This window comes from Pezoporus flaviventris, unplaced genomic scaffold, assembly GCF_033815535.1.
Source record: "Pezoporus flaviventris isolate CSIRO_AGI_PZ_B2104156 unplaced genomic scaffold, CSIRO_AGI_Pfla_v1 ptg000002l, whole genome shotgun sequence".
In the NCBI taxonomy this organism is placed as follows: domain Eukaryota; kingdom Metazoa; phylum Chordata; class Aves; order Psittaciformes; family Psittacidae; genus Pezoporus; species Pezoporus flaviventris.
In genome coordinates, this window is record NW_026892550.1 from 52,404,376 (window position 1) to 52,419,903 (window position 15,528).

The 15,528-nt window shown below is 34.5% G+C and overlaps 1 protein-coding gene across 2 annotated transcripts in view; it reads left to right on the top strand.

The window, feature by feature from the left end:
• The window catches only part of SEC24B (SEC24 homolog B, COPII coat complex component), a 42,682-nt gene extending 27,154 nt beyond the window's left edge, over positions 1–15,528 (top strand). For both annotated transcript variants that reach the window (XM_061478462.1, XM_061478458.1), the window contains 14 exons: positions 486–598; positions 2,009–2,127; positions 2,544–2,599; positions 2,909–3,115; positions 3,829–3,952; positions 4,564–4,722; positions 5,165–5,338; positions 6,014–6,124; positions 7,307–7,482; positions 9,062–9,199; positions 10,048–10,152; positions 11,233–11,325; positions 13,078–13,181; positions 14,621–15,528. In XM_061478462.1, the coding sequence (XP_061334446.1) occupies positions 486–598; positions 2,009–2,127; positions 2,544–2,599; positions 2,909–3,115; positions 3,829–3,952; positions 4,564–4,722; positions 5,165–5,338; positions 6,014–6,124; positions 7,307–7,482; positions 9,062–9,199; positions 10,048–10,152; positions 11,233–11,325; positions 13,078–13,181; positions 14,621–14,735 (1,794 nt within the window). In that variant the 3' untranslated portion in view covers positions 14,736–15,528. The remainder of the gene's footprint in view (positions 1–485; positions 599–2,008; positions 2,128–2,543; positions 2,600–2,908; positions 3,116–3,828; positions 3,953–4,563; positions 4,723–5,164; positions 5,339–6,013; positions 6,125–7,306; positions 7,483–9,061; positions 9,200–10,047; positions 10,153–11,232; positions 11,326–13,077; positions 13,182–14,620) is intronic.

A 15,528-nucleotide genomic window follows, 5' to 3' on the forward strand; every position in this document is an offset into this window, starting at 1 on the left:
TGACATTAATAACAGCAGAAATATATTTCTTGAATTTAAGTACTGTGGCCAAGACATTTGGCAATGAATAAATACAGCTTATTACATGGTTGGGAGAAGTATGTAGGTAGAATATTTTAATTCCATTTAATTGATTGCATTGTGCACATACTGAAAGAACAGTTGTGTTTTGAAGAGTGAATTCTGTATCTGTTACAAGTCATTTTTGAGTTGACTCTTGGAAGGAGAGACTAAAATACCGAATTCTGTTTGGAAGCACAGCATTATATACTTGTTACAAATGGGAACTGTTGAGCACTAGGAATTTTAGTTATATCTGTCCACATGACTTCTAGTTAGTAAATCAGTTTTACTGTGTAACGTATACCTTGCTTTTTTTCTAAGTATTCCCTTTTCCCGCTTCCCTTTGAAATGACTAATCGTTGTTAAAATTTCTTTAAATATGATTTTTGAACTTTTTTTATTTTTATTTTTTTACTTTGTAGCTTCGTCCTCCTCAGCCAGCGGTATATTTATTTGTTTTAGATGTATCTCATAATGCAGTGGAGGCTGGATATTTGACAATAGTCTGCCAGTCATTGCTGGAAAACCTAGACAAGTAAGAATATAAATAAACTTTTCAAATTAGTTAATGTGTTATTATGAACAATACTAACATCCAGTTTTGTAGAAAACCTGCGTATAGTGTTCAGATATTCTGTCCCTAAAGGACAGAAGTTCTGCTGCCTGAGATTCTGATGTGCAACTTGCATCTCTAAAAAAACCTGAACAGCTGTTGAAGCAGTTTACATGATGAGAGCTTTCTTCCCTGCATGTGGTTAAAGGTGGATCTGCAAATAATTTACTTATTTATATGCAAAGTATATGTTGCTGTAAATTCTAGCAACATGCTGATTGTACAAACGTCTATAAGCTACAGTCTTTCCCCTTGACAAGACCAACAAAAATAACTAAATTACAGGGATTAAATTGGCCTGTTCTTCGTCTGAAATGGCTGAGGTGCTATGTCCTGGAATGTTGTAACTCGTGTGAGACTGTCTGAAATGTCTGACAACCAGTTGTCTGATTTTTCAGTTTGGTCTTTTTCAGATCACAGCTACACAGATGTACCTGTGCTGCTTTCTATCTGTTCTCACTTTTATACTGGAACAGCATGTATGGGATTGGTGGTGGTGCTTTATGAGCATGGGTTAATAAACTTTACTGTTTGTGTCTTTTGAAAACTAATTTGCATCCTGTTGAGATCTCACTCTGAAAATTGTTTTCTGCAAGTGTTTCTTAGGAAACTTGATTTTAATTTCCAATAAAGATATCAAAACATACAGTGAGTCTCAGACACATGCTAAATTATTTTAGGAAAACGCATAAAATTCCATACAAAGTCTACAGGAATGCATCCAATTAATTTGTATACCTAGATGGTAAAACCAGTATTAGCCGCTATTGCTTTTGTTCACCATCATGGTTTTCAGCATTTGCTGTTTTATTTGAGAAATCTCATTCAGTTTTTCTTTCTGTATTTCTAATGCCATATATAGGAACATGAGCCACATGAGAAATAAGTATTTTGCATTGTAGAGAGACTGGATTTTGGTTTAGGGCTGTAAGTGCTCTTTAACTATGTTAGTAAATGTGGGGTTTTAATTAGAAAAAAGCAGAACAAACTATTTTCCATTAAAAACTGAAACGGCTACCTTCTGTCATATGTCAGTGTAATGATTAAACAAACCTACTAAGTTCCAACTTGGAACAAAGCATCAATATCTTCGTGATTGCTTATCTGTAACACTTAGTCCTGTAAATGGTATCACTATCCCACCTTTTTAGAAAATACTGAAGAATTATTACTTGTATTCATGTTTCAGATCTCCTTCCTTTTGTTCACCCTTGATACATGAGCTGAGTTTCTGCTAACATCAGCAGGAGCTATATCCTACTTATGTATCTTGAGAGATAAATTTGGAGTTTAATTGGTTGGGTTTTGTGGTGTTTTTTTTTAATGCTTCAGGCTGCCTGGAGACTCGAGAACAAGGATAGGGTTCATAACGTTTGACAGCACTGTTCAGTTCTACAACTTGCAAGAAGGTTTATCGCAGCCTCAGATGCTGATTGTCTCAGATATCGATGGTAAGTTGAAAAAGATGGAAACCAGATTTTTTAAGAACTAGTTTTCTGGGTTTTCTTTTTTTTTTTTTTTTTTTTCCCCCAGAAGAAAGATTAGAATTTCTCCAATATTCTGGAGAAATTCCAAAATTATGTCAATTTTACTGAATGTAAAGGGAATATATTTTTAAAAATATTTAAATATATTTTTAAAAAATAATAGTTAACTACAGAGTAGGTGGTTTTTAAAAAGTGAAATTTGATTTTGCTTTGAATAAAACAAGCTTTGTATAGACTGTATTATTTTCTCTAATACGTATATCAGAAAAGTAGGCTGTATTTTATGGTACGTATAGCAGTGGGCAGTGAAATATTTTATTCTGTTTTGATGTTTGGGGGTTTATTTTGCTAAGATGCTTTTTTATCCATTCTCCCTACAGATATTTTCCTACCTACACCAGATAGTTTACTTGTAAATCTCCATGAAAGCAAAGAGGTACGATTACTGAAAACATGTCATTGAATATAGAAAAAAGTTAAATAAAGAGGTTCCTTTTAAACTTTGAATTCATGCCTGTCTTCATAATATGTAATTCCAGTGCTACTTTTTAATTTTTAATTATAGAAGTATTACATGTTATTTGTTTGATGCATCATAGTTTTTAAATTTATTGCTTTGTTTTCCTTAGTGTGTTGAAACTAAGCTGAATTCTTTGTCTACCAGTTGTTCCAGTTCAGCTTTTTAGAAATAGCAGAAAATCTCAGCTTGCAAAATCTCATAAACACCTTTCAATCTGTTCTGCAGCTCATAAAAGATCTATTGAATGCATTACCAAATATGTTCACCAATACAAGAGAAACACACAGTGCGTTGGGCCCTGCTCTTCAGGCTGCATTTAAATTGATGTCTCCAACGGGTGGTCGGATATCTGTGTTTCAGACTCAGTTACCATCTTTGGGAGCAGGGCTTTTGCATTCCAGAGAAGATCCCAATCAAAGGTCAAGCACAAAGGTACAAAAACTTCCTTTAATGTTCATCTCATGAGACTAGGGACTAGCCGTGTCTTTCTGACTTGAGTAGTTCTGCAAATCAACTCTTGGGTTTTGTTTTATAGCAGTTCCCTAAATTTTAATTATTTGATGTCTATGTGCATTTAACTTCACTATTTTATACATGTGTGTATGGTATTGTTTCAGAGTGCGTGAGCTGTCTTTTGGGCCTTTGGTCAATAGGTTTTCTTGGCAAGCAAAAGAAGCTTCAAATATCACTGACTCAATTAATATCAACCTGGGTTTTGAACCAAAGCGTGGATATATTTAATTGTAGACCCGAAACATTACTGCTTACTATATTTATGGCCTTGTAGTTTACAGCATCCAGTAAGTGCCGCATAGGTACATGAATGTTATTTGTATGAGAATTAAACTTCTTTGAAAGTTTGTAGCAGTTACATTATGATACTTTGTAGCAGTTGTATTAGGTTATTACATATCAGTTATGTTAGGATACCTACTTGCAAAATAAGTATCATAATTACTTGTAAATACAAACTAAGAGAATAAGGAGCTTGAGGTAAATAATTTCTGCAGGTGGAAATGCCTATGAATTATTACTTAAAGGAAACTTCCTTATGATACTTTGCTACTGAATAGCATGTCTTTGCTACATAAAGTTAGAGTGTAATTGCTGTCTTAACTCTTTCCTGTATAATTTATTCACCAAAGGTGGTCCATCATCTTGGTCCAGCAACGGATTTTTATAAGAAGTTGGCACTGGACTGTTCAGGCCAGCAGACTGCTGTGGATTTATTTCTCTTAAGTTCACAGTATTCTGATCTAGCTTCTCTCGGTAAGAAGTACCTCACGTGTGCATTCAATTTTCCACACTGTCTTCGGAAGCACAGGCTACTTTGGGAATTCTTAAATCATGTCAGTGTTTTTGTACTTTGTAAGTGCAGCTAATGCTGCAAAGGAATTGACTTTGAAGTTTGTAGCAGTAAAAAATAAGTGTTGGATTGCTCATATCAGACAGTTTATTCTGGGATTTCGCAGTTTTAAAAGAGAAGGTACTCTTCTGTTCAGGAAGAGGAAACAGATGGCAAAGAAGTAATAAAGTTTAATCATGAGGATAGGAAAGACTTCTCATCTTTCAGTATTAAACCAAGATTTGTCTCTGCATGCACACTTAATTTTGCCTCTACACCATTATCTATTTCTGCATGCACTCCTGTCTTAGCAGTCAAAAGTAGCATGCTTATTGCAGTAAGTTTATTATTAGATCACTGCATATTGGGGTGACTCATCCCTGAGTATGGGCCAGTTCTTGTTGTCTTACAGATGTGGGTCATACCAAGAAAAAGATGAGCATAGCTGTGACTTGCAGAAGGTTGGACAGAGCTTTTGTGTCCTGACTTCACATTTAGGTTTTACTTCTCAACCATATCTTTTTCTCTGTCACAGCTTGCATGTCCAAGTATTCTGCAGGGTGCATCTATTACTATCCATCTTTCCATCGTAGCCATAATCCTGCTCAGGCCGAAAAGTTGCAAAAAGACCTTAAAAGATACCTTACAAGAAAGATTGGATTTGAAGCAGTTATGCGCATAAGATGCACAAAAGGTATGTTTGAAATACTAATACATATGGAAAAGTTGGTGAAAGCATGTTAGCTGTCATTTTGATGTACTTAGTGTTTAGCAACATGAGATTTCAGGTTATTTCTCTTTCACTGAAGAGTAGTCAGATAGTTTCTTTTATGTAAGTTATGTTAATTTTTGCCTTTTGTTTTGTTTTTGTTTTCACTTAAAACGGCACCATCTTGCTTCAGGTAAGTTGACATGTCTAGTGTAAGACCATTGTTCAGTTCAGTGTCCAGAATCTAATCTGAACTGTACAGGACCATGCTAAAATGTCTAATGAGTCACATAATTGATTTTGCATGATAGTTAGAATAAGCATTTTTACTATTTTCTTAAACTTATCTTGAGAACTGTGGATGTTAATTATTGACAGGTTTTCATGCTATTGTAGCTTCACTCTGAATTATTTAATCTGCTTCTAGGTCTTTCAATACACACTTTTCATGGGAACTTTTTTGTACGATCTACTGATTTATTGTCCCTTGCCAATGTCAATCCTGATGCTGGATTTGCAGTACAAATGTCCATTGAGGAAAGTCTGACTGACACATCTTTGGTTTGTTTTCAAACAGCTCTGTTGTATACTTCAAGCAAAGGTAAACCAATTCAAGTGATTGGCCACCCAGTTTTTTGTTGTTTCATCTAACATAATGTTAGTTAGTTCCACACAGCTAATTTCACAGCCTTTTGTTGTTCTCTATACCCTAACAGAAATTTCTTAAAGATAAGAGCCTACTTGGCAGTTAATCACATAATGTAACTCTTTATCAACTTTATTTTGATGGGGAAATGTAATTTATCTCTATCCTGCATAGAGCTGATTCAGCAAGATACTTCAAAGGCACACTGTTGTTATAAGCAACATGGCATGTTTGGCATGTGCTTTGTTCAAAATCACAGACCTGTGATAGATTAGAGCTAGTTGCAAATACATTGTGGGGGCATGAAGAATAGCTGCTAATTTCTGTTGTGGAAAATGCCACAAAATTTTGGGCTGGGAATCAGTGTACTTCATTTGTAGGATCAAGACACATCGTGGATGTTACATGCTAGTTTGCGTTACAAACTTGTGCTCGTTAATAAGTTGAATGCCTTAGAGCACTGCATAATTTGAACAGGTGAAGAGACAGGAACAGGAGAGTGTTACAGCAGTTTCCTGATTGGTGCATTTTTACAAAATGGATGTATCTTATATGAGAGGAGGTATTCTGTAATGACTGAATTAGTACACCTCTACCAGGAAATACTGCAAAATGATCTCTACTTATTAGGTGAACGTCGAATCCGAGTGCACACGCTTTGCTTACCTGTAGTAAGTTCACTGGCTGATGTATATGCAGGAGCGGATGTACAAGCAGTTGTATGTCTCTTGGCAAACATGGGTGAGTACAGACCAGGAAGATTCAAACTTCAAATATCTTTTTCTCTTCTTACTTTTGATGGCCATTTAAATCAAGTAGTGAATGAAACCTGAGTATTGTGGCAAAAGGTTGGAATGGAAGCCTGAGAATACTAAAAATAACAAAATCAAAGTTATACCAAAACTGTCAACTGAAATATTCCTTAATCTGAATACTTAGTTGACTTTAATAATTTAAAAGGAGTCTTACTAGATTATTCTCCAGAGTTTATTAAAGGACAAAAAATCATAGCGTACTTGAATCAAAACTCTTTTTTGTGTCATCATCACTGCTGTTATATCAAACTTTACCATTTGGGGTTACTTAAACAGTGATACAGTTGTGTAGTAGTTGTTACTACTTAAACAGTGATACAGTGTGTAGTGAGTTACTGGAGATGAAAAGGGAACCTCTGACAACAAGGTATCTGAGATATGCATTAGTTTTGTATGGTTCTATCCTGTCATTGCTGGGTGGAAGATTCTTACTTGTCCCCTACTTCTGGGTCATAAGTAGCTGTTTCATAGACTCATCTCTGCCATTGAACGTGCATGGCTCTGTGCAGCATTTTAATAGATGCTATGTTGTCTATTAATGGTTAAATAAATTAGAAGAAATAAATAGCATCTCGTCTTGAGTGCACATTTAATACAGCAGGTGGCTTCCTCCAGCCAAAGGATTTGCAGCCCTTTCTCAGTAGAGAGAGATAAAGTTTCATTTGCACTAATCATAATTATGCCACTGAAATAATGGAAGAAATTTCCTGGGGGGAGAGGGAAAGTTGCTGCAAATCGTATCTTGGACATAGGAGAGCAGAGAGCTTAATCAACAGCTAACTTACTTGAATAAGGTTTAAAACAGAATTTATATTTAGTCTCGGGTATATACCATAGCTTTAAACAATTTTTTTAAAATTCCCCCCAAGACTAGGGAGCAGAGATCACCCACACTGTATTTTTTTTAAGCATTGTGAATGTGAGTTTTGGTATGGGCAATCTTCCTGTTTTCTCCTAAAATAGTTAAGGCCACTGGTGTGGGTTTAGGTTATTTCTTTTTTGTTTTTAATCCTAAAATATCACCCAAAAGCACAATTGAGATTTTCAGAATTCAAGGGAATGAATGAGGCCACCTATATTAACTTCTTTTATCCTTCTAACCCACCAGCTGTGGATCGCTCAGTTTCATCTAGTCTTTCAGATGCAAGAGATGCCTTAGTTAATGCTGTGGTAGATTCCTTGGCAGCATACATGTCAACTGTCTCGAATCTGCAGCAGTCCATGCTAATAGCACCAAATTCCCTCAAGTTGTTTCCACTGTATGTTTTGGCCCTTCTCAAACAGGTATGTATAATCTAGTGGATTAATGTTTGATATGTGAATCATTGTTCCATTTGAGGAATTCTTCAGCTCTAGGTCAAGCAATGTGTGCACTTTTCTAAAATTATGAAAATTGCGTTATTCTTTTCAAGCTTCCAGGACTTTCACATAAAAGTCTATGTTAGCTTATTTTAAATTAGTGCCTGAGAAGTTTAATAGTTTGCTTGGCTTTGGACCTTTTATATTTTGTCTTATTTTGTTTTACAATTAAAAATACATGTACATAGTAACAATTAGTATTTCTGATTTTGGCAGCTAATTGTTGTTGCGCATAAAGATTGTTGGAAGTTCTTGTTAATACTTTTTCAATTTTATTTTATGAAGGAAAACCATTTCAAATATTTTTTCAACACATACACTCTGTACTTTAAAGCACCAAGAAGGAGAATAAGTTTCCATGGAGATACAGAGAAATCTGTTACAGAAACTGAAGTGATATAGTTGAAAGTTCAAATAGGAGTAGTTACTGCTTGGTGATTTTGGTTTTTTTTAATATATATTGGCAAACATCATACTTAAAAATAGAGAACTCACTGCAGGATTCTGTCATGAATAAATCTCATAGCTTAAAAGATTTCCATGTCTGATGTTTCTTTCTTTTCTTATCACGAATCAACCTTTATGTAAGTTTGGCAAGAAATCCAATCATAACTCGTTTTCTTTGGCATGGTGATTACTTCAGTCTTTAATACACTGATTAGGACTTCTTTGGTACTTCCATAATTAACACCTTTGATGATGGGGAAAAAACAGACCATTTACTATGAAGAGGATCCATGTGAAAGACTGGCTGGGAAAATAAGTTGTTTAGGTCTTGACTGGGTTTTATTATTATTGTCTTTATTTACAATAACTAAAAAAGCCTGGGGTATAGAGAAACCACAATCAGAATTCTTTTGGCAGCGAGGGAGAAGACAACTGATGCACTTTGTTGTAGAAGTGAATATTAGCTTTGATTATAGGAATATTTCCCATTGAATCAGAATATGGTGCTTGCTTCATTGTGTTGCTTTTCACAGTGATCATTTACCAATTGCTTCTAAAGGATATCCAAGAAATCCAGTAGGGAAGAGTTACAAAATAAATTTAATACTATGAGAGCCTAGTTCCTGCTATAGAACATGAAAGTATATTTCCCTTCCAAAGCTTTTCCTTAACATTTAATTCTTGCTAGTAAAATACCAGTTAATCTTATCCACAGAAATATTTTTTTGAGCTGTTCTGGGCCTGTATCTTTGCATACCTTGCAGCAGTCAGTTTCACAGGTCAGTAACATATGGCAAGAATAAAATGAGAAATCACAGACAAATTTTACATGAAGTAGGGGGGAAATGTATTCTCCTTCATCAATAAAGAGGGAGAATGGATTACCTTTTAAAAGGTATAATATTCAAGTTGTGCTTGATTTTAATGTATCTTAGTAAGATACTTTACAAAACCTTTGTCACCTTCCTTGACACTTGCAAAACATCTGAAATGCAATGTTTATATGTGACATAAAATACAGGGCTTATTTGAGTAACAACATACTGTTCTTTAACAGAAAGCATTTAGAACAGGCACAAGTACACGCTTGGATGATCGTGTATATGCTATGTGCCAGATGAAGAGCCAGCCTCTTGTTCATTTGATGAAAATGATACATCCCAACTTGTACAGGATAGACAAGTTGATTGATGAGGTAATGTATGAATTTTTTAAATAGATATTTTTTTTAAATACTCTTTTACCATATGGAGATGTGCTGAGTCTCCAGGCTATTTCTTTCCCTACATTATTTCCAGAATGCGTCACAGTTTCTTAGTAAATAATTCAGCCTAGTTTTGTATTGGAAGGGGAAGCAGCTTTAATCTGAAAATACTGGGGATTTGGGATTTTTCTTATTGGTTTTGTCTGGTTTTATTGCTGGGGAGGAAGGAGGTGGGTTTGGATTGTTGGGATTTTTATGGTTGGTTGGCTGGTTTTGTGGGTTGTTTTGGTTTTGGTTGGGTTTGGTTTTTGTTTTTTTTATAATCTTATTGGTAACAGCCAGATTGTTTAATCAGACCAGTCATAGTGCTCTGTGGACAAACCCTTGTATTACTTCAGGCAGGATGTTAAATCAAAGAACTTTGTTACTTGAATACAGTAAAATGGTGAACCTTTATAGAGAGTGGGATTTTATGGTTTTCTGCTCTTGCAGCACTTCTAGTGAAGTTGAATACAATGAAAAAGTCTGAGGAGGTTGTTTGTAGAAAATTTAAGGTCTTTTGAGAGTTTGGCATCTATAGCATGAGAAATGTTGCACACACAGATGAAATCACTTTTTTTTTTTTTTGGTGATAAAGTGTCCCTTAAATACATTCTACAGTTGTTTGATGTACATAATCATTTTAGGCCTAAGATGGCATTTTGTTACATGAGACTCCTCAAAATTTTGCTAAACTTTTTGTTTTTCTTTTTTTTTTTTTCCTTGGTTTATTTTACCTGGATAAGATAAACAGGATTTATTTATATTCTGGAGTTACTGAGTATTGTTTTTTGTTACAGAGTACAATACATGTAAATGACAGAGTTGTTCCACAGCCACCTCTTCAGAAACTGTCTGCAGAAAAGTTGACAAGAGAAGGAGCTTTTCTAATGGATTGTGGCTCAGTAAGTTACCCGTTGCACACATTTCTTTAAAAAAAAAAAATCAAGATGATGCATACTGAATCATTGAAAGCAGTCAACTCCTAACAGTAACACTGTAGTGATTCACCATTACAGGTAACCTGCAGTAATCTGTGACCCAGTTGAAGGCTTTCGTATTTTGATCAGAGCAGTATCTTTTAGGTTGCATATTAAGGCTTCAGAGGTTAATTTTATTTTCATGCTAGAATATATACCAAGAGTTCACATTCGACTGGGGGTTTGGGTTTGTTCGGAATTTTTTCAGGCTTGATTTTTTTTTTCTTTTTTTTGAAAAAATGGATTTCCATTTTCCAAACCTTCTCTTAATAGTTATTAAATTCTGTGTACTACAGCCTAAGCACTTCTCTACTGATGCAGCCTTCTCAGTTATGCACAAATGTAAGTGATTTGTGGGTTGTGTGAGGTAAGAGTTGCAAGAGTGAGGGAATTGTCCACCCTCCACAAATAAGTTATTTGTAGAAATTACACTAAACCACACTTGATTGGATAAGGCATTATGCTTCACAAATGTGATAAAACGTTATGCTATTCTAATGGCAGTCTAGAGAGTGCTTTAAATCTTGTATGAGTTCAGAGGCTGACTGTGGATGTCAAAATTATCTTCTGTCTCCAGATGTCTGAAATAATTAATGTTTTTGATAATTGATGCTTTACTATGACTTTTTTAGATTGGTAAGTCAGTGTGCAGTAAGTGACACAGTGGTGTGACTTCATGAAATCTAAGGGGTTTTATTTTAGGAGGTTACATGGGAAGTTACCACATTAACTGTTCAATATAGATGTGTCCTGCATCCTCATTCTTTCAGTATTTGCCTTCTACCTATAATTTTTGACATTTAATGATCTTATTCCGAATGCTACCAGTGTATTAATAAGTAAATGTGCAAATAATGAATATAGAGATGTATATATGAATTGCAAATGGAGCTTTCAAGTGACTCATTTGCATGAAAGGTATTACCTTCCAATTATGTCACCACTTGTCTCTTTCTCTAAAATGTATGCAAGGCCTTTACTAAAACTGTTTCTAACATCTTACAGATTTTTTACATTTGGATTGGAAAAAACTGTGATAACAACTTCATAAAAGATGTCCTTGGATACCCAAACTATGCATCAGTACCACAGAAAATGGTAGGTGTTTTAATGAACTGTAGAGTGCTTATATTTGGAATCTATACTTAATCTATTTTCTCTGCATTTTCAGTTTTTAATTATGTAACTCTGAATTAGGATTTTTTTTTTTTTTTTAGTAGGATACTTTCTAGCCTCTTCCCAGCTTCTTAAGAGGGAGATAGAACTTGTGAAATGCTTTCAAGGAAGGAAAGTAAATTATTCTATGACATTACTGCTTTTATTATTTTTATGGATACGTATGTGAAATTCCATCCTATTCTTGTGAACCCACAGAATAGATACAAAAACTATCCAGGCACGTTAATTAAGATGACAGTTATTTTATTGATATCATGATTTTTTGGAAGCCTTTTGTTCTCCAAACCTCGTGTAAGATACCAGGTCTATGGCGTGATGTGATAGGCCTGTAAGTAAAGGGCAAGACTTAGATTTTGTTCAGCTTCCAAGCCTTGAGTCAATGTTAAAACAAAACTCTTTTAGCTGTTAGGACATCAAAGATACTTGGATGTGTGTTTTGGTAGAGGGGATTTTATGTTATAAGCTGTACCTATAGTCTTGTGCGTGAAACAGAGCAGCAGTAAAAAAGAAGACCCCTCCTGTGTGGGTAGCACGTCTAAAATGTCAATGAGTGGCAGGTAATGATGGACCCTTTTAAGATACTGCAGAAAAGTACATAATTGAATGGTTATATTCAGATAGTACCAAAAACTTAGTAGTCATTATAGAAGCACATTGGAAGATATTTCTGCTTATAAAGCTTGTATGGTAAGAAGGGTAAAGTAAATGACAAGATACAATTACAAGAAGAGATTAAGAATGGTGAACTTTAAGACTACTATCAGACTGGACTGCTTGTTCAGAGTTTTGTATTTTGCTTGAATTAGCAGTTTAAATCTATCCCCTCTGATCAGCTGGTGGTAAGTATTAGTTGACAGTTTTCAGGAAGAACTTGGTTAAAGGAAGGACAATAGTTGTTTTTTCCTCTCATTTTCATTATAAATAGATGCTATATAACAATTGAAAAAAGTTAACAGAAATGAGTTATCTTTACTTTTAAATTTTGTCCTCCGTTCATTTACTACCAAGGTAGCAATGGAACTGCTTTTAAATTTGGCATCAATTCTTTTTTCATATTGTCTAAAAAGGTTATATTGTTCCAAGAGTTGGTATATTTAGCTTGGTGAATGGCTCAAGTTTTTTAAATTCTATTTATTTTTTTTTCAGCTTATTCCCTGATGAAATAGTCCAGTCTAATCTTTGCATTTTTGGAAATTTGCTTACAATTCAGATTTCACTTCATGCTTTGTTCATCTTTTCAGTACTGCAAAATGCAACATATAGGGACGACAAAGAAAGATAAGGCAATAAAACTGGGAAAGCAGCATTTTGAAAAATGATTGTGTTTTTTTTCTTTAATGAGCTTGCTTTCTAAAATCTTTCACACTTAAAAGGCAATTTAAGTTAAAGACGTACAGCTTCCTACAGGTCAGATACTACTGAATTTTTGTACTTTAGGCTGAACTAAAAATGGGTATATATTATGCATTGTTGGTAATTTCTTAATAGAAATTAAGAAACAAATAATGATTAATATGATTAAATTTTATCTTAAAGTAGCCTTGAAAATGATAATTTTCATAATTTCTTAATAGAAATTATGCCTTTTATTGTGTTATGACTATCAGGATCTAGTTTTTAAACAAGTTTTTAAACAAAGATGGTGACTTCCTTCAATTACTTTTCAACCAGACACAGCTTCCTGAAGTAGATGCACTTTCTTCAGAAAGGACACGATCTTTTATATCTTGGCTTAGAGACAGTAGACCTTTAAATCCAGTTCTTCAAGTAATAAAGTAAGTATTTCTGTTAGATACTAAGTAATTATTGGCAACTTGTAATTACAATTGACACTAATGAAAAGTTGGAATATCTGGCCTGAAAAAAGCTGAGTAACATCCTCTTTCCACTTGATACGGTACTGTTATCTGAAACCTCATAGCAACAAAGGTCATGTTAGAATCTAGTACAAATTAATCTAATAGTTTTATTGGTATTAATTAGTTGTATAGTTTTATTATATTGTTAAGAATATGTTAAAGCAGTGGATGTCCTTAAGATCAGTGGGATTAACCAAGTTAATTTCTGATATAGCTTTAATAATTTCAGTACATGTATTAAGAAAAAAAAAAGTAAGGCTAGTAATCTCTGGATGGTTTTAATAATTGTCTGTGTTTGTTACTGAGCTCCATAGGACAGCAGTTGATTTACAACAGGTGAGGCAAGTTCTGTAGCCTTTTGAAACCATGAAAGCACCCACTTAAAGAAGTTTAAATTTTATAAAATGCTTATATTTGAGTTTATTTTTTATATTTGTCTTTAGAGTACTCAGTTTACTGAGCCAGATGTGAGATCACATTTTAGAGAGCATGATGACTTTCTTACTCAAATAATGTTTAAGCATAGGACTGAAGCTTTTCTACGTTGGCATTGTAACTGCTGCTGAAATTGCAAGTAGTGCTGAGAGACCACAGTAAATAGCAGAACTTTACTGCATGCTGTACTGCAGAGTACAAGGGACTGTGCCCCAGCAAATACTGGCTGCATCCCACCAAACTTTTATTGGGGCAGTAATTGTGGATACTAGATCTTTGACACATTTACCTTCTCTCTTCTGTTGCCAAGTAAGAAAAACTGGGAAGGGAATTAAGATTATATTCTTTACTGTAAGGGTGGTAAGGCACTGCAGTGGGTTGCCCAAGGAAGTTGTGAATGCTCCGTCCCCTGGCAGTGTTCAAGGCCAGGTTGGACAGAGCCTTGGGTGACATGGTCTAGTGTGAGGTGTCCCTGCCCATGGCAGGGGGGTTGGAACTAGATGATCTTGAGGTCCTTTGCAACCCTAACTATTCTGTGATTCTATGATTACATGTAATCAGAGATGTAAATTCTGCATTTTTTTTAATCTTTATCAGGATTTAATATAACCCTTTTACTATAACCCTAAAACAAAATTATTTTTGTTTCCTTTTTAATGTTTCTACAAGGTATTTTACATCCTGCTTCACTTGCTTTTCTACCATTTTATACTTCTTTCAAAGATGCTGCTGTTTGATAGTGTATTTCAAATTTCAGTGTTTTTTCCAAACTTTAGATTGTTTGCAGCTGTAGTATCTTTGGACTGAATCTAGACTCCAAGGACCAATAAGCATTTCATTAGAACCTAGCCCTCTGCTTGTATTTACCTTGGATTTTTTGCTCAATGATTGGACTAAAATATTTTCCTCTCTTTTTTCAGAGATGAGAACCCTGCCAAAACAGATTTTTTTCAGCATTTAATTGAGGATCGGACAGAAGCAGCTTTTTCATATTATGAATTCTTACTTAATATTCAACAGCAGATCTGTAAGTGAACAAGGAGTAAAAAGAAGAAAAATCCTGACTTCAGAGAGAAGCATGGGCCCAGAGAAGCATATCAGAAGTTACAAAAAGTGGATGCTTGTTCTTCAGACAATATACAGTGACCAGCACTGTTTTGGAAGCTTTACAGCTAAAGAAGTATACATTTCCAAAAGAATTTTGCAGTTTTACTTCAGTCTAAAAGTGGTAGGAGTGATGAAGCTGTTTCACTAGTAAACTTTAAATTGGTTTCTACACGTTTCCACTTGTGCAGCGGTATGGTGCTCTGTTTATTGCAAGTTGGTGAATTTATGTAGCTATGTGGGATATTTCTTAATGAAATGTACAATTAGGTAAAGCCTTTTTTCTTACATTTATTATAGAAGCCCTTTCAGATCCAGATTCTTAACAGAGATGTCAAAGGGCAGTGATGTATGTTGGTTGTTTATATGAATTTCTTTTTAAAAGGAATGATTAATACTTACTAAAGACTTCAGCAAATTCCCTCTGAAAGTTGTAGAGTTTCAGTAAAGTACATCAGTTGTAGAAATAAAATATATAATGTACATAAGTATTACATTTGTAAAGAAAATGTAAAAAATGTAAGTAAAAAAAAAAGACTTAGCTCAGTGTGCAGAGGTGTTGAGTGCTCAACGATGAATTGTTCTGTCCCAGGCTAGACAATGAAGTTGACTATTAAAACATGCTAAAAAAAGTATCCGTGTAGAAGGAACACAGCTGCTGCTTCTGTTAATTTTAGGTGAATTTATTTATGATTGGCTTACTAATTAAAAATATTTTGCTTTA